Here is a 21,628-nt window from a genome sequence, read left to right as displayed (position 1 = left end):
GCTATGAATGCATAAAAATCAGTTCCTCTGCTGAGGGTTGTCATGATACGCTGTATTATCCTGAACAGTGTTCAAGTTCAGAAGTAATGAAAAGGACATCTTTGCTGTCATCACAGGTAATTGGCTTGTTGCTTCTCAAAGCTTTACAAAACCAGGTAGATTTTCTTTTGGGCGTTGGAGAATTGGTGCTTGATATGACAGAAGAGCATTGGCATTTTCTTTAGTCTGCCAAGCTGCCTGTGGAAGAGCTATGATGTGAGCTATTAAAAAAACCTGGGGCTTTCAAACCTGCACTGAAAGCAATGAATGTTGTCATTTTCAGTCACATGCTAGAGTTGAAATTCAAAACGAATGGATTAAAAAACTACATGACTAAAATTTCTGCTCTGGTACTGATGATAAGATAGGATGGGACGAACAATGCAACACACTGGGGAAAGGAGAAGCCTGAATCGCTGCTGCAGCAGGAAATCTCTGCAAGGTCAGAAGAGAGGCAGCCCGAATCTGGCTCGTCAGCCCCGGCGGTAATCTGTTCATGCAGCTTCTAGCCATTTCGTTTAAACAGCGATGCAGCTTGTTAGAGAGGAAAGCACATTCCATACAGAAAAAGGAAGCCTGCCCCAATCTGCTTTGCTGACTGCAAACTGGCAGCAATCCTCCAGCACATGGTAAATCGGTACGGTAAAGTTGAGTCACGCCAATTTAGTTACAGCAGGTTACCAAGACTAGGAAGTAACCCAAGAGTCTTTATGGTAGGCTCCTGTCTAGCTACCCAGGGTGCACAACATTATCATTACACACACATGATTTCTGTGGGTAGGAAGAGAATATCAGATTTCAAGTTAATGCCTCTTCTGGCTTGTAAAATAATTTCTGATGACGTGGGTTCAGACAAATGAGGTATTTCTGTATAAAAAAAAAAGTCCTAGTGTATATCATCCCTTCACAAAAACAGGCCTGTAAATAATGGCATTAGAGATCCCTCCCACATCTCAGGGAAATGCATTCAGGCTGAAACAGTAACACAGATCAGGAGTTAGATCATTTGAAACAAAGACAGGTTCCCCCCATGCTGCCGCCTGAGCCCAGACCTGAGTTCCTTACTTCATGCTAGCTTGGACTCCTGAGATGCAGTTTCTCATAAAAGTGTGTTCAAACTCCAGAATCAGAGGATCACATGAACCAGAAGAGGAAAGACTCTATTTTCCTGGTCAAAATCTCCTTCACAAGGCCACTTAATGGTATATTTAGCATGTGTTGAAACAGGTTGAAGCTTCTTCTGGTAGCCCTTTATTATATTAAAAAACAACAACAACAGCAACAAACCCACGAAGAGATGTTCCAAGCTAATGCAAGACTATATTTGGGGTTCCCTCTTTTTGTTAAGGTTTTCACAAAATACAAAATTAAATGTCTTTTCTACATACAGAACAAAGTAGAATCAAGTAACTGATTAGAGTATGTACAAAAACTTACACATTCTGTCTTGTTCTTTAAAAAATATAAATATCAATAATGTTCAGTAAAATGGGTTGGTTTTATGTTTAAGGCTTCATTCTTTTAGATCCTTCATTATTTAATGAGGTGCCAGGTTGGCAGGAAGGGGAGGGAAGAGAGGAGGTCGTGTTTTTTATTAATGTGTTTTAACTCTCATGAGACTCTTCCTCATCTCTGGCAGGAGGAGATTTCCCTCCACATGGATTTAAACATCCAGGAAGCAGAGGTGGAAGGAAAGGAAAATAAAACCTTAATTATTGCTATTTTTTTCCTTCATTAAAATCTTGTTTTAGACCTGTCTCCCTTCATCTCTTTGTAGAGAACCATCTGCCAAGTACTCGGATTAAACAGACTCGAGCAGGCGGAGTGTATCCCAGGTCCACCTGGGAAAGGTTAGAGTGAGGAAGGAGCTGCTGGAGGTGTTTTACCACCGACCCCGGCGGAGGTAGCAAGTGCTGCAGCTAGGGCAGCTGCCGCTGTTGCATCCCTGGGCGTGAAGTCTGCGGGGAGGCTTTCCATCAGGCACTTGAGCTGTTCCTGACCCAGTTTGATTTTATCATCTAGCTCTCGTTGCTCTATGAGGAGCGCGGACTTCATCTTTACAAAGTGCTGGTAATCCTGGAGCTGCTCCTCAGAGAGGTAGTTGCCCAGGATCTCCAAGACCACCCGTTCTCGACGGTCAAGGTTTTCCTTCAGTTCCCGGGCATCTTCGTGCTGGCCAGCCAGCAGTTTCCTCTTCTCATTCAGCGAACTCTGCGCACACCAGAGAGAGCGCTTCAGTATCGGCAATACCAAACTCACTGATCCCCCCTCTCCTTCCTCCCGACATCACGTCTGCCACCTCTAGGGGAGGTGGGATGGCTGCTAAGCTCCCAGACACTCAGTCAAAAGTCTGGGAGAGGAAGATGGATTCCTCACTACAGATTGAATGCGAATCCCACTGAATCAGACTCTGAATGTTCTAGTCAACGGGGGGCAGAAAGTGCTCCAAGAAAGTCAGTAACACTCGCTTGAAAGCAACAACTACCAGGAAAACCTGGCTTTGTCTCTCACAACCACCCGAAGAATGTTAAAACACGGCTTCAATGGAAGCAAAAGGCAGTGGGTCATTCCACAACGCACACCACCACAGAGCCTTTCCTCCAGCCGCGGGTCATAGCCATGCTGTCCCAAACATGGCCACGCTGTTTTGAGACAAAAGCAGCAGGATCCGAGACATTTATACGAACCGGGACCAAGACTCCCAAGGGCAGAACCACATTTACTACTGCTTATACATAAGCAGACACCTGCCTCCCTGCGAGCCTTTGGAGGTCCTAGCTTACACAAGCATGTTCTTGCGACTGCTGCTGTCCTGCACCCTGAAAAAGGCCGAGACGCTATGGCTGTGCAGATACGTACCCGCTCTTCGCTGTTGGCATTTTCCCCCAGACTACTCAGAACGTTTTCTACACGGGCCAGGCGTCCCGAGAGGGAGAGCAAGAGGTTCACCACCTTATCCAAATCACCAATGAACATCTTGTACTTGTCAAACTCGTTAGGTTTGCATAGCTTGCTGATCAACAGCTCCACCTCCTCTCCAAGAGCATTGTTCATCTTAATATCTGCAAGCAGGCCCTCCTTGGCTTCCTTCAGGATTTCCAGTTTGTGGGTCAAGCTCCCGATGAGCTCAGCCTGTCAGAAGGGAAACACATTGCCACATCAGTCATTACCATGATCACCCTGGTCATACGGATGATGACAACAAGAGGACACGGCTACAGTTCCCGAGGAGTGGGGTCAAGTCAGCAACAGCTGACAAAGAAGACATTAAGGAGGAAACAGAGAAAACTCTGAAATTCCCCATCTAGGTGATAATCTGCGTACCCAATCAGATTGCATGAAGATATCTCTTCTACCATCAGTGACCATGTATAAAAGACACATCTGAGTTGGTGTACCATATTCTGGTACCTAGCTACCTACCTCTGAAAGATATAGGTTCTTTAAAGTCTCTGAGTGAAAAGAACTACAGCTGAATCTCCTGCCTATTCCCCATTCCCTGCCCCAGCCTGAAACTTCTTGTTTGGATGTTATATTTTTTACAACCCAGAACTCTACAAAACAACTGGCAGAAAGATTAATTTAAGTTGTATTAATGGCATGACAGGAGCCTGAGCGGACGCTTGCTAGTTACATACTGCTTAGCAAGACAGAAGGGATTGCTATGTATTTCCCCCTCCTATAGTACCCTGAAACTACTGACTTCTTACTCAGCCACCTCAGTGTTGAGGTTGCAAACCTCAAATCCAACTGTGACCAAAACTCCCTGCTTGTGCAGGCACTGCCTCACACAGTGGGGCATCAAGCAAGCATTTACACCAAACACGCTCTAAATTTACTTTGGGACTGAGCAAAGACAGCGAGGGCACACACCCATTCTGTGAAAATGCCAGCAACGGTTTCACTGCTGAAGAAAAGGAGGCCCCCAGGGTTCAGTTACTCCAGAAAGAGCAGTGCTGCACATGTGCTGGAGATCCTATTTTCTGTTAGGATTTAGGGGAAAGGCATATGCAAAAGCAGAAGTCTATGGCCTGCGGCTTGCAATTCTTGCTTCCATTTACTCAGGACTGAGAGCAGAGAGCAGGAAAAGCTCTAGGTATTTTCAGTCTCTTCAGTTTATGCGCTGCTGAGGCACCATTACATGTACACTAGTCTACTCTGTGTACAAGTGCTGCAGGATGAAATAGAAATAAATCACAAAGTTGCCTGAAAATATCCTCTCCGTCTTTCAAAGGCTGGTTTGGCAGCCGGGAAGCTAACAGCACCCTTCAGCCAGACACCACTAGATGGTACACTGCCTGCATCCTCTGGAGGGCGAGGGCTGGCGGCTGCACTACCCCCTGCTGTCAGCTCCCACATGTATGCAAAGGCTGAACAAAATGCGAGTAATATTCTCTTAAAACAAACGACAGCTTCCAGGCTTACGATGGAATGACTAAGTTGCACCATTTGTTAGCAGGGTAGTTCAGGGGGAGAGGACAGCAGAGGTGGTACTAAATCCCACCTGCTAGGACAAGGAACAACCAAAACGCCTTTACTTGGATTCTCCCCTCAGTAGGACAGGGAGCACCCAGAGACAAGAACCAACACTTGCCCTTCCCTGTGCCTATGACGCTAACGCCACCTTCAAAAGAAAGATCAGAGATCCTCACCAGTTGACTGCTGGACCAAATCCCGAGGAGCAAAAGAATGGATCCATCTTCAAAGATTACAATGCCAGGGAAAACTCTACAGCAGGACCCCTTGGGCTGGACACGAGGTCCGGCATTAACCTCGACAGGTTTTCAGGAGGACCGAGCTGCTCAGAACTGGCAGTTGTTCCTCCCTGCTCCAGGAGCTTTGCTCAAGGTGCAGACCTGCCCTCCAACCTACAGGACAGGGACTGCGAAATACTTGCTTTGTGTTCATTAATCAGTGACTCTCCCGTGATCCCAAGTGCCAACCAATATAGCTCCTTTGCATACTTATAATGGAAATGAGCTTAGTTTATCCAAATGACCTCTCGGAGTAGCTGCCTTCTCAGATATTGCCTATGCAAATGCTCTTTCACACAGACCATGAACAAACATGCCAGGCAGATCTTGCTGTCTGGGCATAATCACTCCCATCTACTTCTGGTTTTCCATGCAAATGTAACCTTTGAGGCCTGGGACTTGTCCTCCACGGCAGGCTTACATCTACTCGCAAGCCTGCCAGATGCTTGCGGCACGTCCCCAACTCCTTGGAGCAGCACCCTCGTCTTGTTTAATCCCTGCCTACCTTTCACATTGGTATAAGCGGGTTGCTGGTTTTGAAGTGAACAGCACCCCAAGAATCAATCGACTGCTACAGACATGGCAGGGGCTCCGATTACCTTCCGAGCTGGGTGCTCTACAACCAATGGCTCGGGGCAGATAATTAAAGGAGCAGACAAAGGCCTCAGGCAGATGCTTTTGATTTGTGGCACATGCATGATCTGTCTGTATAGACTTCCTACCCAGGATCTGTGCAGGACCACAGGAGGAAGAGATGGCAGGCACGGTGAGTGTCTCTAACCCTTTCCAGAGGCCTGGTCTGATAGCTTGACAGGGTCCTACTTGCACCTCAAATGCTCCCCAGAATAGGGCTCATGTACTCACTTAGTACTCACAATTTGTGTTACAGAGCACTTGGATGGAGGTCCCATTCCGGCTGTCATTGCATTAAAGCCTGGTAGGGAGCAGATTTTGCCTAGCAGATAAAAGCTGAGAACAGAAACCATAAGGCAACATGAAAAAGAGAGGTGAGCTCTCCAAGTCAGAGCGGCAGGACAAATTGCATACTCACAAACATCACTCAGCCTCGTGTCTTCTCTCTGCTTTTTTACACTTGGCATGGGAGAGAGGACCCAGAGAGAAAACGTGCTAGAGAGACATGAATTCTCTGTGCTTTGACAGAGAGGCTGAGTTTGGGAGCCTTTCTTTAAATCCATGCTTGATTTCAGCGCAGGAAGAAATAAGTAGTATATTTACAGCGTATGGGGCTTGCACAAATAGTTGTATCCTACAGTATGTTTAAAGTCTGCTGTTGCACAAACAGCATGAGCTATGGGCTGTGCTACTCGGTCCAGTGCAATGTAGGATGTTTTAAACTTACAGGCAGGCACAGCTGCTTTGGACATGAAGGTAGTAGGTGTGCGAAGGGAGGCAGAGACAGGCGAGTACCTGCCTGTGGCTTCTTGGGATTTGTGAGCTTTGCAACATGTCTGTAATTACCAGGTAACCAACGGGAAACAACCACCAGGACAAATTAGAAGGCCCTGCAAAAGCCCTGGAAGACAGACCACCCAAGCCTACAGCAAGAACTGCAGGGGCCATTCCTCAGCCAAATGTAGCTGCAATAAGAGAGGAAAACGATTCCTCCTCTCCTGCTCTGCTCTCCTCCCACCCAAGTCATCATATCGAGGTTGTACTGACTGAGCTGCTGAGGTGCACAAGGCTTTCAGCAGGTCAGTGAAACAATACAGTGTGGGGAAAAAAGAGCAACCAATGTTTCTTTGGCGGCAGTGAGTGCAGACAGAAGGTAAAATGGGTGAATTGGCTTAATTGAAGAGGGAAATCCTAGGGTGAAACCTCATGCACTCAGAGCAGTCACTAGCTGGACTCTGTTCCTCTTTCTAACCCCAGCTGTCCTTATCAAATCACAGAACCACAGACTGGTTTGGGTTGGCAGGGCCCTTAAAGCCCCCCCAGTGCCACCCCCTGCCCCAGGCAGGGCCCCCTTCCCCCAGCCCAGGGGGCTCCCAGCCCTGTCCAACCTGGCCTTGAACCCTTCCAGGGAGGGGGCAGCCACAGCTGCTCTGGGCACCCTGGGCCAGCACCTCCCTCCCCGCACAGGGAAGGATTTCTGCCTTAGAGCTCACCTAAATCTGCCCTCTGACAGTTTAAACCAGTTACCCCTCATCCTATTATTGCACCCCCTGATCCAGAGTCCCTCCCCACCTTCCCTGTCCCCCCTTTAAGCCCTGGGAGGCTGCTCGAAGGGCTCCCCGGAGCCTTCTCTTCTCCAGGCTGAACACTCCCAACTCTCTCAGCCTGAAGTCCTTGCTCAAGTCACTTCACTTCCCTTTTCCTTCCTTGCCATGGGACAGAGACTGCCTCTTACAACCTGTACGCTCAGCATTTGGCATAATACAGGCCCGCCTCAGGGTTGTGCAAGACCTGCACTCAGATTTGCAGTGAGTACTCCGATTAGCTCTCTTCATTCAATCTGGGTCACCCTAACAAAGCTTCACAGGTGGCCTAAATGCACCCAGCCCCCACACAACTTGGGGCTGCCAAAAGCTGACATCAGATAGAAATGCACTTTACGTTAGGGCTTATTATTATTTCAGGAATGTAACCAGCAAATGGTGGCGTGTGCTGAACTTACCTTCTTCTCATTGATGTCCAGCAACTCCTCTTCCTCACCTACTTCTTCTGGCAAGTCCTTGATTTTATTCAGCAGCTCTGCTTTGGGTGCAGAAACGCTGTAATAAGCAGGACAGGTGACCAGGGTTACAGGAGCTTCCTTTTCTTCTCTCCTACATCTCAGTGAAGAAAAAGGAGGAGTTCAGTCCGAGCCTGACTTTTTCCCATGCCAAGATCCATGGTTTTCCAGCACTCCCTCTGGTACCTTCCCAGTGTTACTGGGAACAGTAACAGCCACAAAGGAAATGGCTGATTCTTGCCATCGGAGGGTGCATGTCAGCTGCTTTCCTATCTCCCCTGGGCAGAACAGCACTGCTGCTCTCTTTAAATGTTGACTGGTTGAAAACTCTATACAGGATCAGATGCATGCTGAAGGTAAACCAGCATGGCTGAGCTGGTGATGGCTAGACTGACCATCTGATCTGGCATAATGCATTACCACTTATTTCTATATGGCTGTCTAGCTGCCACTTGGGAGTTTCTATCTTTAAAAAACCACACTGGAGGACTTGGGCTCATCTTTGCCTCCCCCTGTAATAAACAGGTGTCCCCATCCCTCCTTCCAAAATTTGGCCTCATTATCTTTCTGCCTGCCACTGTTTTGGTCCTGATTTTACTCTCCTATCTCTGTTACTGTGCTTTGGACTGAAGCACTTCAGTTTACAAAGGTTAAGATAGAAAAACCAAATAACATCTCCAGAGATGGTTCACTTCCTGCCCTGCTACCAAGCTCAGCATCACACACAGCCCGGAGAGGGGAGCTCAAGGCCACGCACGCAGCCGAACACCTGAGAAAGGGCATTCAGAAATGCCCTGCCAGTCCTCATGCCTGGCAACCGACATACTCGCTCTCCGCCTGCACCCGCCTATACAGATGCAGCAAAATTCAGCACAGGCTTGTCCTTCAAAGCAAGCGAGCGGCGAGTTCTGCCGCGACGGGAGCCCACCACCCAAACAGGCAGTGCTTACGTGTCATCTTCAGCGGCTGCCCTGCCAGCTTTCTTCTGCGTCATCTTCCTTTTCATGTTGTTCTCCTTCAGCAAGCTGGTTCCACTGGGGAAAAGCCCTTCCATTAAGTCCATGGTTGTCTTCATTTTGGAATCTGGATCCAGGATATCAGCCAGAGACTTGTCTTTATGGACAATTTCTTTTGCTAGAGCCTCTGACTTAATATCCTCTGGAGTCTTTTTCTTTGTCTTCGCTGGGGGTGCTGTGCTGAGTATCCCGGAGTCCAGGCTGCTGTCTTCTGACTCTCCAGCGATGACCGCTGGCTCTCTGTGGTCACCTTCAGGTTGAGTTATGGGCTGTCTATCAGCACTTTGAGGCCCTTCAGAAGAAGCAGGTAACTGGTGCTGCTTATCCACAGCAGATGGAGAGCTAGTCCTCTTTGACACAGGTGGTGAGATGGGCCAATGATTTTCACCCATACTGGTGCCCAACCCTGTTATCTCCCTCTCAGCCAGGGCTTTGGGAAAGCTTTTGAAGCTGCTATGGACAGAAAAATTCTGTGAGATGAAGATAAATTTACCACACGGGACAATTGTGAACACATGGTGAAAGTCTAAGACAAGTAAGTTTTCCTTCTCTCTCACTTATTTTTGTGTCTTATTTCTCATTTCAACACGGAAAGGCCCACAGTATGAAGCTACTGGCACCAGGAGCATATTGTCTCCTCAACCTGGACACTGCTGTTTTGTTGTTCCAACACAGAAAGAAGATGTGAGCGACAAGTCACTTTGTTTTCTGCTCTCAGGCAGGGGACATTGCATCTCACTGCCTGGGAGCACCATCCTGAGCAGCCTATACTCATTTGTCCTTTTCATGTTGGAAAAGCCAGCCACTACCACAGCCCTAGCCAGATTCTTCCCGGGTGGAAATCAGAGCAGCAAATTGGGAGCGAGGGAAGCTGTGCCGAGTTAAACCAGCTGGGCACCTAGCCCAAAGTCCTATCCTTCAGGAAAAATTCACTATAGAGTGTGACTGGGACATATTTGTGTTGTCACTTCTTGGCAGATGGTCACTGTTTCATAACAGCATTGCTTTGTGCCAGGTCTAAAATGTATTCTGGGAAACTCTAACTGTTTGGAAAAACCATCATGGATTTTCATAGTTCTCTCTCAAAAACCAGTAACTGGAAGCAGTCAGCAGCCACTTTAACCCTTCATGCTGGAGCGAGGAAGAAGCAACCCCACTGAAATCTATAGGGTAACTGCAGGGAGAGGGAGAGCAGGAGAGTTTCTCACCCGAAAACCCCCTTGCCTTGCTGGCTCAGCACCTGCCAGTGCATCTGCTGAAGGGCCACAAAGCTTTTTGCCTTCCTGCTTTGTGCCCTGCCCCGGCCACGTCATTTGGCAACGCTCTTGGCAGCCAGCAAAGCCTAGTGAGCAAAGCGAGTCTGTCCGTCCGTCCCCCTGCCCTTATAAACGTGTGCGCTCCTCGGCAAGTCGCCGCACACAGAGCTCAGTCCCGTTTGTCTGGAGCCCTGCATATCTTACTGTATATGGCCCTACAGCGCCCGAGGCGCTGCGTTACAGCTCTCTCTTACCTCGCTTTGGCTTCCTCCGAGAGCCTGGTGGATTTCTCTCCAGCTGCCCCATTCCCCTCGAGCACCAGCGGTGGGGGAGGAGGTGGGAATTCCTCCCGGCGGTTTGCAGAAGCGCAAGAGCTCAGCTCGGGAAGAGGATGGGATGGCAGTGGGGGCAAGAAGGGTGGAGCAACGACACCGGGCTGGGAAGGCATGACAAAAACCTCGTCGTCTTCCTCATCCTGCAGCGATGGCGGGGGCGTGAGCTGCAGGCCCGACTCTGAGATCCGGAGGTGGGTTGTCCCCTGGGGAGAAGGAGTCTCTGGGTCAGAAGAAGTGCTGCTCTGTGTCGGCGGGGACTGCCACCTCGGGGAGAACTTTGGCCCAGCGGCTGGAGGAGACACGGCAGCCCTCGGAGAGCTATTGTCTTTGACGGAATGAGCCCACACCACTTTGGGTGGGAGGGATCTGTGAAGCAGCCCAGCTTTCCTTCTCCACATCATTTCTTCTGCAGGAGTCTCTGGGGATCTATCCTGGACAGCATCCAAAGGCTGGGCCTGAATATTACCGTTGCCCTCAGGGGGACCAGCATCCCGTTTGGCATGGTGCTGCCTCGCAGCCTGGCCATCACCTGCACCCTGGAAGTCTGAGGGAGTCTGGGTGGGCGTATTAGGGGAGGACTGGCCAGATCCAGAAGGAGCAAGGTTAAGGAACAAGGGTTTAAAGCCTTGCTTTTGCTCAGGATAGTGACTCCTTGCCTCTGTTGGGGATGGGACAAATGCAGAAGTCCTGCTATCTGGCCTGGAAAGTTCTGAGAGCTTGTGGTTCTCGGTCAGTGTGGCGGACCCGGCGACAACCTCGCTGCTGTGGTGAGGATGGGGATAATAGTTTGAGAACGCTGTTTTTTCTGAGTGGCTTCTTTCTTTCTTGTTGAAAGACCTAAATACCAAGAGACAGACCACAATAAGATTAATAATTAACCAATGAGCCAGAAAAGCTATTGTGCACCTCCTTAATGAGCAAATTACGCAACCGTATCAGAGGCCTGGGTCAGTGCCTGCTGATCTGGGTGAGGTGCAGTTGTGCTTTGAAACTGGTAGTAAAATCCAGTCTGCTCATGCCAGGGACACAGAGCCAGATCCATTCCCACTCACCACATCCCATCATTTTCAGTGTGTGCTAGATCACACACACATACGCACGCAGGTAGCAACATCACAGCAGTCAGTTAATAGAAAAAATTTTAGGAAAACCTAAGCGCCTAGCTTCCTTTCCAGCCTTGCTTTGAATTTGTTACAGATGGGGCTAGTAGCAACTGCTGTAAGATAGACTACTTGACATTATCTATCATCAAACTCCTTTCTCAGTTGCTGGTAATTTCAGCTTTATGGGACAAAATTTCTCCTAAAATTATCTGTTCCTTTTGGAAAAGTGCCATTAAAATGATTCAACTGTCTCAGAGAACAAAGTGAGGCCCCAAAATGCACTATTTTGACTGTGGAGAAAAATAAAAAAAAGCTCTTATGACTTTGGAATCCTGTTAGAAGAAAAGAGCTCCACTCAAATAGACAGGTGTTACAAAAACCAAAGCCAATACACTTCAACTGCAAACAGATGTTAAGGCTGCAAAGCCAGAAGATTAAATTATTCCTTCCAGGTCTTTTAAGATGTTCTCATGTGAGTCTGAGAAACGGTGTCTGGCCTTTGAAGTGAGGATCCTGCTCAGAATACGTGGCCAAACCTACTTGCCTGTATGGCTATTTAGCCGGAAAACAAAATGAGCAGTAATAATACCGCTAGTAGAGGCAAGAGATGATGGCCTAAAAACACGAGGCCATACCATAAAACAATAAGATACAACAAAGCTCCACTGCCAGGATGTTTTCTGTTCTTGAGATGCATTGTTCAAATAATCCAATGCTGCCAATCTGTGATGTTTGAGACTTGGGCCCCAAATTTGCTCTCAGATGTACCGATACAAATTAAGAATAACTCTCTCAAAGCCATGGGTCATTCCAGCTTTATTCTGGTGTAACTGAGAATAGAATTTGTCAGTCTTTGCCTGGGAGTGGGTTAACTTCCCAGACAGACTGCTCTTGGTATTGTCTGTGGTCCCTGGACAGTAGCAATGTGTATTCTTTTCAGATGCTCCGTGTTTGTCAGAAAAACCAGATTGTAATTCTCTAGTTGAAAGATCTCTCCTACTGTGGAAGCAATTGTGGATTCTAAAACTGGTGGAGCAACAACCGTTTCCAACAGCGCTTACGAGACAGCTAGCGTATGACACCTGGAGCACGCGTGACCGGATCAAGTGGTTGCTGACCAGGGTTTCCGTAAATTCACAGTTTTCCTCCTTGAGCAAGAGAGGCGGTGGGGATGGTCCCATGTCCCCTCCAGCACATTAAGCAGCTGTGTCCCAGGGAAACCTAGAAGAATAATTCCTACTGCCTGCTACTGCCTTCCCCGAAGGGCCCGCGTGCGAAGTCGCTGCAGACGGCAATAGGATGGTGGTGGTTAGATGTGAGAGGCCTGGCCAGAAGACTGGCTGGTTTGAGTGGGCAATCACAGGACAGATAAAGACTGCGTCTCTTAAGGGGTGGATTAAAGATGCTACAATGATCCCATATGAACCAGACTGTGAAATACTCTCTCACTGTGGGCAGGGGAACATTCAACAGTGTCCTAATAGTGGGACTCTTTCTGTGAATCACTGACACATGGGTAAGGCCCTGGTCTACCTGTCCCTTTTGCTCTGCAGAGGGATCAGATCTTGTTCTCACTGGGAGTTAAATGTAAAACTTCTGCAAGGTTCAGCAGCACACGATCAGAGCCCTCAGGCTTCCAGAACTCACACCCATTCTCTTCTAGGTTATTTCAGGTGCAGTAGCGTGAGAAAAATCACTCAGCAGCTGAGGCCTGTAGGGAGTGATTTTCAGCCTGTGTAGTGGGACCCTGTGTCCTCAGAGCCAAGGGCTTTTTGCTGTTTTCTCCCATCCTTTTGTTCTACCTTTTGGGAAATCCAATTCTGATCCAGAAGGGAAAGCAACATCACATCTCCCAGAAGAAATGTGCTTGCAGAGCGTGCAGGATGCCTATGCAGCAGAATCATCATAAAAATCTTAAGTTAATACTGATAATCTTTGTGCAGTGAAGCATGGAAGTGAGAAACCTACATTTTGTGCCCCAATAAACTTGTTTTCAGCCTGGGTGTTCAATCCCGTTACTTGGAAAATAGGTTGAGAGGGTAAAAAAAACAAAAAGGAAGCTGCAAGTAGTTATTGAGAAGAATGATGAAATGCCATCTCTAGAAGAAATGGGGAGGCAGGATGAACTAAAACAGCTGTATTGTTCTCTTAGGAAAAAAAATGGAAAAAGTTATTCCAAATCAAAGTAAACGGGTATGTTTTAAATAATCATAAAAGGATGTGCCTGAAGGCAGACCGAGTCCCTCTAAAACAACATTTATGTCTTCTTAGGGGCAAAAATGGCCAGCCAGTCAGAAGTAAGATCCAGCTAGACTAGATGCCTTCCTCTACTTCTAGCTGTCGCTCCCTGACCCAGAGCTGCCTGGTGAAACCTTTGGAGACAGCAGTGTTAACTCCCACTGTGACAACAGAGTGGGTTGACATTTACTGCAAGTTAGCAAGAAACAGAGCTCCTTTGTGAATAATTATTTTAGTCCCTCTTGATGGTTTTTACTGTAATATGAGTTAGCTGTTTGGGCACTCGGAACTTAGGGCAAGCATCTATTTGTTATTTAAATGTAAATACAGCAAGATCAACTTCAGTTCTAGTTAACTTCAAACAATCCACTGCTAAGTGGATAGTTACGTAAGTCCTAATACTTTGAGTTTTATGATTACACTTTTCTATTTTTAAAAACATATTTCTCTCCCCTGTTGTGGAGCAAATATCCTGCCTGCACAAAGGAAAGCAGCCTAAACTCAAGTGCTCAATTCAGTAAGATAAATGAAATCTCCTGGTTTTAGTCCAGCCGAATGTTCCCCTGCTTTTGGGGAGGCAACATCCTGGACTGGAGAAAACCAGACAGAGTGGGACATCAAGGTATTTTTTCCTTTAGAATCCGTCAGCTATGATGGCATCTGGATGTGAGTTCTAACAGCTGATCAAACACATTTTGGAAGTTAGGTAACTGGAAATTTGCTGCAAAAGCATGCTTCAGGGTGGCATGAGGAGGACTTGCTAGTGAATGAATGTCTATAGTGAAAAGAAAAGCTCACAAAAACTTACTCCTCCTAACTCTGCTGCGCACAGCACGCCTAGAACTGTGTCCGTGCAGAAGCTTTCTCCAGTTTGTCACGATCCATCTGTTTACACAGACAACACATGACAACTGCCGTGGGCAGCAGGATGGCAAGAGCTGATCCTGCAGTGACAAAGGGGACATGAATGTATACCTACCTGGCTCCTGCGCTGACCACATAGAAAGGATCTCTCACCATGGGGCCAAATTCACTGCTTTCCCTTCTCAGCAGGTCCTGGAGTGCAAAGACAGTATTAGCAGCAAGCAGAAAGCAACACAAAATGACAAAACACTGATGCTTCCTCGTAAGCAGAGAGCACATGTGCCATATACAGATGGGAGGAAAACTCTAGCGTGGCGTACTGCTCTCCAGCACCCTACTTCTGCCTAGAGGCCCTGTCTACCTGTCTCTGGATGGATGGCGAACCAACAGGCAGACTTATTCAGATAAATATTTTTGTAAAACCTCTCAGCAAGTCCTTGCTTATTCTAGAAACATGCTTGATGGTATCAGTGGGACCTGGGCGTTCACCTGTTTTACGTGCAGGCAAGAAGCTGAGACATCACTGAAGCAGCCTTAGCAGGGGAAGCTAAACAGCACACAGTCTGTGCCCAAGTCCAGTGCCAGAACAGGACTGAGAGGCTGCAGAGATGCTGAATGCCACAAAGGCTGGAAGCTCCAGCCACAGGCAGAGGTGCTGAAAAACATCACAGAGGCTGGCACTTGGTTCTTTTGCAAACCAAAGCGCAGGAACTACCTCCTCTTTAGGCATTTATGTCAGCTGAAACCAGATTAAGTTTTGCAGCTGAAATACCTTTCTGAAGATCACTCTCTGCCCTAGAGCTCCCACCACAGGACACCTTTTACTATTACTATCTACTAATATAGTATTATAAGACATGAAAGCAAATCCTCAGCCTGTTTTTGAAGATTTTCTCCCATATGATTTTTCAATCAGAGAACATTCCAGTGCTCCCTTCCCCACACTCTTAGTAATTCGCTTTTTCAGTCAGTGTTGCTGCAGAGAGAGGGTAAGTGCAGATCTTGATTTAGGAGTCCAGGAGCTGGGATATATGCAGGCTGAGACAGACTGAAAAAGCAGAGAGGAAGGAAGGCTGAGAATGCGTTCTGAAGGCCGAGAGCTAGTAATTCCACATGGCTATCAATTTCTTTATGACTTTAAACAAATTCCTACCGTGACATTGCAACGTGATTTATAGGCAGCCTGAAAGAACATTAGACACTGTACACAAGGACCTGAAAAACATACAGCGAGGCAGCGAAGTCTGCTGCTAAACTGGAAATAAACATTTTCCACAAAAAAAAATTCTGAAAAGGCCAAAACAAAATTAAAAATCACCCTGTTGCTTTGGCTTTGTCCTCCACTTTTATAGCTGTGGTTTCATATTGGAGACAGATCAGAAACAAACCTAATTAAGAGAGCACTTAAACATATACTGCCATTTCAAACAGACATTTATGGATTGGTGTATATGTTGGAAGTCAAACATGCTTTCTTGCATTAGGATGTAAGTGCCTTGCTGCCTATGGGACTGAATCCTCATTCTGGAAGTGGGTACAGCTAAAGCACTCTGGGAAACAGCAGTAAGGGCTCTCCCTTCTTCTACACTTGAACTAAGATCCTGTGAGCAGGCCTGCAGTGCTGTTCATCGTCTTCCTCAAGCCAGCTTCCAACAGGCAGAAACTCTGGTTTGGCTTCTGAACGTATGCAAGATTTAAAATGAGCCAGCAAGGGGGAAATAAAGATCCCAAGAACCTCCCTGTATGTCCCGTGCCCGAGTGAGTGGACTGGCTAAAGACAAACCAGGGCTGCTCATCATCCAACCTGTCATTGAAAAGTACATTTCAGTGATTTTTCTCTGGTTTTGTTGCCGCTCTGGCTGTTCTGGGAGGCAGAGAAAGAGTCGTAGCTTGGCCTTCACCCTAATACTTTCTTAAGGACTGTCCTCTTACTGAACGCAAGACTTCATGATCAGCAAGCGTGACAAAATTGCACAGATGAGCCTGATGCCTGTCTGGTGTGGAAAAATACTGATGATGGGGTGAGACAGCCGTGGTTATGGAAATGCATTCCGGTCACTTGATATTCACAAGCTGCTTTTTTAATTCTATTTAAAAATGTAGCGTGGGATCTGTGGTCCGTCGAGGGAGGACATTTAGAATGAGGCATACAACAAATCTGGGATGGACGGCTCCCTTCTCCCACACCCTGGTTTGGCCTGTTTCTGGGAGACACTGCCCAGAGCCTCCTTTATGTTACTTGACTCAGTACCACTTTGTTGCACCTAGATAGTCTGTTCTGGGCCAGTAGCAAGTGCAAGAGTAGACGGAGATGTCCTGGATCTCAGCTGCCTTGTAAATATGCCAGACTGTCCAAACACTCAGACTATTTGGAGCGAGGAGCTTGTCCACACATTTTGGTTGTTTCCTCCCTCTCCCCGTGATGAATGGAGCCTGGCGTGGAGATGGGGATGGGGCAGCAGACCCACCACTGCTGTAAATCTGTGCGGCTCGCCCAGTTGCAGTTACCTAAATAGGTCTGAACAGACTCCAGCCGGCTGAAGAGCTGGCCTGAGCAGTTGTTCTTTAAGAAGTTAGCCTGTTTCTACTATTTACGATCATCAGAGTCAGTCGAATTCCCCATTTGTGACATCAGTGTGATGTTCCCAGCCTCCAAGCAGGGGACATGGAAAGAGTGGCCAGGGTCTCCACTAAGTTTTTTCTGCAATGTTTCCCTCCAGGGCTGGAGGCAAAACACAGTGGTTACTTGGCAGTGCCTCCGCTGAGCATTTCCCAGCACTGTCAGGCACAGTGGGAGCCGGAGCAATTTCAAGCAGCCTTTAATCTTCTCTACTTTGCACCAGGGGAGCAGGCTAAGGCAGAACAGCAGCAACAGTGTTATCACAGCCTTAATGGTACACCCCACCAGAAAGGCGCTTCGCCAGTGATGCTGACAGGTAAGAACAGGACACCTCAGATGGGATGTCCAGAGCAGCAAGAACACACGCACGCTTCAGCATATGCACTGAAATCCCCACATCCCTGAAATCCCCGAAATAGCCCCAGCAGTAAGAAAGATGAACAGAAAGCAGCACCCCACCAGCAGGTGTTTGAAACAGCATCCTGGTAATTTAAAGGCAATGAAATGTCTCTATCTCAACATGCATTTAACCTCTGTCTAACCAATGGAATAATTGCCATGACTGAACATCAGCCTGTCCTCCAACATCCCGCCTCGTTCCCTGGTTCAGAGAGCCCTGCTTGCCTGCACACATGACCCAGTTTCCACGTACCTGGTGTTTCTTATCTGCTGTGGGAGACGATCTGGAACGTATATGCACAGGGACTTCCTGGTTGTTGTACCTATCGAGCAAGTCTTCCACAGACACTGATTTCCCAGATTTCCTGGTGGTGGAGGGTGTTTCAAAGACCTGCTCCTGCTTCCTATAGGGAGGCTGGCCCTGCACGCCCAGGGGGTCAGTCTGTGTGCCTTTGGTGAGCTCTGTTTTGGCTCTGTAATCCCAGCACCTCTCCGGTTTTGGTCGGCTGGTGACCGAGCTGTCCTGGCGCCCTGTTCTCTTCTCATCTCCACTCATATCAAAGCAGCCCAGGAGCCCAGGAGGAAGGGTAGAAGATATCCGCCCCATCCTGGATAGCCGGTCTACAGACTCTCTCCGGCGATAAAGGTTCTGGTCCTGGAGGGAATTCATGCTGGAGGCAGAGGAAAGGCTCTGGCTGTCTGGGCCGCCTGCCTGTAGGTAGGAGCTGTGGGAGCACTCCCTCAGCAGTCCGACGTCTTGCGAGGACGGCCGTCTCCCCGTTTTGCGCTCGATGTAGTCGGCGAGGGCGTTCTGCTGGAGTTGTTTGAGCTCCGGCTTGGAGAGGCTGGCTGTGGAAGAAGCTTTGCCATCCCTTTCAAAGATCTTACGCCGGTCAGCCACCGTATTCTCCGGGAAGACGAAATGGATGTTTTTCTTCTGGAAGGAGAAAGGCGATGGGTCCCCATCAGAGATGCCCACCTCGTTCATCTTCTCCGGCTCCGAGTAAGACCGCTTCTTCTGCTCTGCCGTCAGCCGCTTCCGGCCCCTGATGCGCAAGATGTGCTGTGTCTTGGCGTAGTCCAGGGTGGAGAGGCTGCCTTCTGTCGGCGTGATACTGTGCCTCTCCTTCGGGGTGTGGGGAGACGCCGCCGTGCTCCTCATGCCCACGTGGGCTGAGGCAGGCCGCTGGGTCGTCCTCTTGGGTGTGCTTCCGAACGGGGGGCTGATGCGACGGAAGGAAGTGGCCCTCAGCACTCTGGACTGAGCGTCTTTAATGCTGTTCCTGTAGGCCCTGTTAAACGGTGTGTCCAGCTGCGACCCGTGGGCATCCTGGACACTATCCTTCCAGAGGATCTCTTTCTCAGGCTCACCTCCCAGCTGGAATGTGCTTTTACTCCTCAGCAGCTGAGCCGCCTTTATTTGCACCTCATTTTCGGGACACGGGCTGTAGTATTCACTGGGTCTTCCCTGCTTCACCGAAGCCACCATCTGCAGCTCTATGGGCCGCCAGTCAGCCTCTTCCAGCTTCCCGTTCCTGACAGAGGGGCTGGAGACCCTGCCGGGCTCACTGGGCAGCTGGCCAGGCTCGCGGAGCTTGCTCCGCATGTCCTCCGGGCTGTGCAGAGAGCACCTGGCGCTGGGGGGCTGGCTCGTCCTGCTCGGCCCGTAGTGCTGGCCGAAGCTGGGAACGCCAGCGCTCTGGGGCCGGTGAGCGCCTTGCTCTCGCTGCTCAAACTTGCTGACCTTCTCCAGCACTGAGCAGCGGGGCTTGCCAGCGTCTGCTTTGCCATAGGGAAAGCTTTGGGTGCTGCTAGAGCTGAGCCGGCTCCTCCCAAAATCAGAGGCCTTTGGGTGCTGCGGGGAAGGGGGCTCTTCGCACTTTGGCTCGGCAGCACGGAACGGAGTCGCGCTTGTGCCCTCCTCCTCCTGCCTCGCAAAGGTCTGTGGGTCCACGTCACTCCACTGTTTGTGCCCCTGTCCCCTGTGATCCTTCTCCTCTTTACTGCTGCTGATCAGGAATGACAGTTTGGTGTTGGAACAACCCTCGCCTGCTTGCATCTCTTTTAGCTTGGAGCTGCTTTGCCTCCTGGAGCTCTCTGGGATGTTCTGCAGGGAGGAGAAGCCATACTGCCTGGCCTTGCTGTGACCCCACTGGTGGTGAGCAGCAGCGTCTCTCTCATTTATCTGCGCGTTGCCATTTTTGTCCTCCTGGGATTCAGCTGTCCACTCCTCTTTGGGCTGGTAATGGGTTCTTCTCTCACCACCATCCCTCAGCTGGGGCTGCGGAGCTTGAAAACTGTGTCTGGGGGCCTGTGCAGTACCTGGGGTCTCTCGGTTGCTGTGTGCTACCTTGTAAGGGGGTAACAGCTCCTCCTTTCTCAACGTGGTCAGGCAGACTTCTGGGCCTGCCGTGCTAGGAGTTCTTTGCTGGAGAAGTTTTGCCGCGGCATCATGCTTTCTCTCAGCTGCTGGGGACTGGTAGAAGACGGCTGATCTGTTGGTAGTGCTTTGGTTTCCGTTCTCATCAAAGCCCAGGGTGCTGCTGGTTACGGCCTTGTCGTAAGAGGCTGCAAGAGGTGGAGAGTACCCACTTTCTTTGGCCAGAGCTGGATAAAGCGTCCCATTATTGCTCGCGGAAGGCTGGGGCACCTGGGCGTAGTGTGGCTCTGGGGAAGGTACTGGGTAGACACCAGTAGGCAGCAGGGGCTGCCCTGGCTGGGCTGGCTGGGAATAGCTCTGCTTGGGCTTCATGGTGGGGCTGCTCTCTGGGCTCTTCTCCACCACGGTGTGCAGGTGTCCCTCTCCAAAGGGGGTTTTCAGCAGCGGCCCCTGGGATAGGGTGCTGGCAAGGAGAGGCCAGGCCCCTTTCGGCTGGGTTCGACCAGGCTGCTTGAGATCAAGGCCAGCGCATGAGCTGGGCCTCTCGTGATGCCTGATCGCTGCGTAGCTGTCGCTGCGAGCGGGAGGCAAGGGAGGTCCCTTGGGGGGCTGGCTCTTGCTCTCCGAGCAGCCCTGGCCTGGCTGCGCCCAGGAAGCAGCTGCGTTGTGGCGGCTGAAGCCGTGGAGCCTGCCGTGGCTGTGACCGTCCAGCGAGGCCTGGGCCTCGCAGCTCGGCAGCAAGGTGGAGGACTTCACCTCGTACTCCTCGGAGATCCCTCGCTGGGCGTCGTAGACTGTCTTGACGTACCTGATGTCAGCTTGCCTCATCCCCTCCTGTAGGCCGCCTCGGGACTGCGGGCTGTCCGTGGAGCAGGAGTGCTCCTTGCTGAACGGAGGAGCCGGGTACTCGGGGATGCTAGAGTTGGTGGAGAAGGAGCTGTAGGCAGAGTCTCTCTTGCTGTGGAGGTGGGAGAGCTGGTCGATGCTGTTGGTGGACTTGGCTGGGGACAGGTGACAAGGGTGGTAGCCAGGGGAGGAGTGGTCCAAGCTCTCCATGCTGCCCCGGGAACTGTACTGATCAGGACTTCTCCTCAGATAGCCATGCTCATAGCCAGAGAGATCGCTGGTTGAGGAGCTGGGGAAGTGCGAGAGAAGAGTAAAAACCCACTGTCAGCAGAGGAGAAGCACAACAACTTATAAGTGAGCTCAGAAGCAAGATGTTTAGTTTTGAGAAGTGCAGCTGAAAACCCATATTTGGGCCTTACTCCATCCCCTGGTTGCAGTCATCCCAGTTCACAAAGAGGAACTGCCTGACATTGCAACACATGGCTCTTATTTACCACAGAAGGGTGGGAGGGAAGTACAGACAGAAAGACAGTGCATCTCTGGAGCCAGGGAGGATCAACCCCACCCATCAAACCTATCCAAAGCACTTGGAAAGCTGAATGAGTGCCGACGCCACCGAGGAGGAGGAGAGGAGCATGAGAGGCGTTCTGGGGGGAATCTAATCTCTTTCCTTTTTTCCCCATTTCATTTCTTTTTATGGAGATGAAGGCTATGCCCTGGCAGGCTTCCTGGAAATTCAGCTGTCCCAAGGATAGCTTGCTTGCTGCAAGAAAACTAAACTGACAAGACAGGGAAGAGATACGTGTGTGTGTGTGTGTAGGCAAGTGGAGGAGCAGCAGCAGGAATAGTTTGAGAATGCCCCAGGAAGTGTTCACAGCTGCCTCCTCACGCAGCTCAGCAAGTGCAGGTACACTTTGGCACCTGCTCTGAGATAAACCCGCGTGGAAAGGGGACTCGCAGCTGCCAGAGATGTGTTCAAAAAGAAGGATATTCGGAGATCTTTCTATCAGTGGGAAGGGTGCTCCTTCCGCCAGCCACGGCTCTTTTTTCCACCTCACGAATTTATGTGGAGTTTCCCCTGGCTAA

The 21,628-nt window shown here is 49.5% G+C and overlaps 1 protein-coding gene across 7 annotated transcripts in view; it reads right to left on the bottom strand.

The window, feature by feature from the left end:
• Positions 1-1,267: 1,267 nt before the first annotated feature.
• Positions 1,268-21,628, bottom strand: part of SHROOM3 (shroom family member 3) — a 163,143-nt gene continuing 142,782 nt past the window's right edge. For 5 of the 7 annotated variants that reach the window (XM_032992466.2, XM_032992443.2, XM_032992482.2 and 2 more), the window contains 7 exons: positions 17,570-20,831; positions 14,413-14,489; positions 10,012-10,929; positions 8,436-8,954; positions 7,429-7,585; positions 2,899-3,171; positions 1,268-2,250 (listed from right to left, as the gene is read on the bottom strand). In XM_032992466.2, the coding sequence (XP_032848357.2) occupies positions 1,891-2,250; positions 2,899-3,171; positions 7,429-7,585; positions 8,436-8,954; positions 10,012-10,929; positions 14,413-14,489; positions 17,570-20,831 (5,566 nt within the window). In that variant the 3' untranslated portion in view covers positions 1,268-1,890. The remainder of the gene's footprint in view (positions 2,251-2,898; positions 3,172-7,428; positions 7,586-8,435; positions 8,955-10,011; positions 10,930-14,412; positions 14,490-17,569; positions 20,832-21,628) is intronic. The other 2 variants (XM_042796825.1, XM_042796827.1) reach the window with 2 other exon arrangements.

The sequence above is a fragment of the Tyto alba genome, unplaced genomic scaffold, assembly GCF_018691265.1.
Source record: "Tyto alba isolate M040663 unplaced genomic scaffold, T.alba_DEE_v4.0 Super-Scaffold_23, whole genome shotgun sequence".
In the NCBI taxonomy this organism is placed as follows: Eukaryota; Metazoa; Chordata; class Aves; order Strigiformes; family Tytonidae; genus Tyto; species Tyto alba.
Note: the sequence above shows the minus strand (reverse complement) of the source record. Positions and strands in the feature narration are given on the sequence as shown.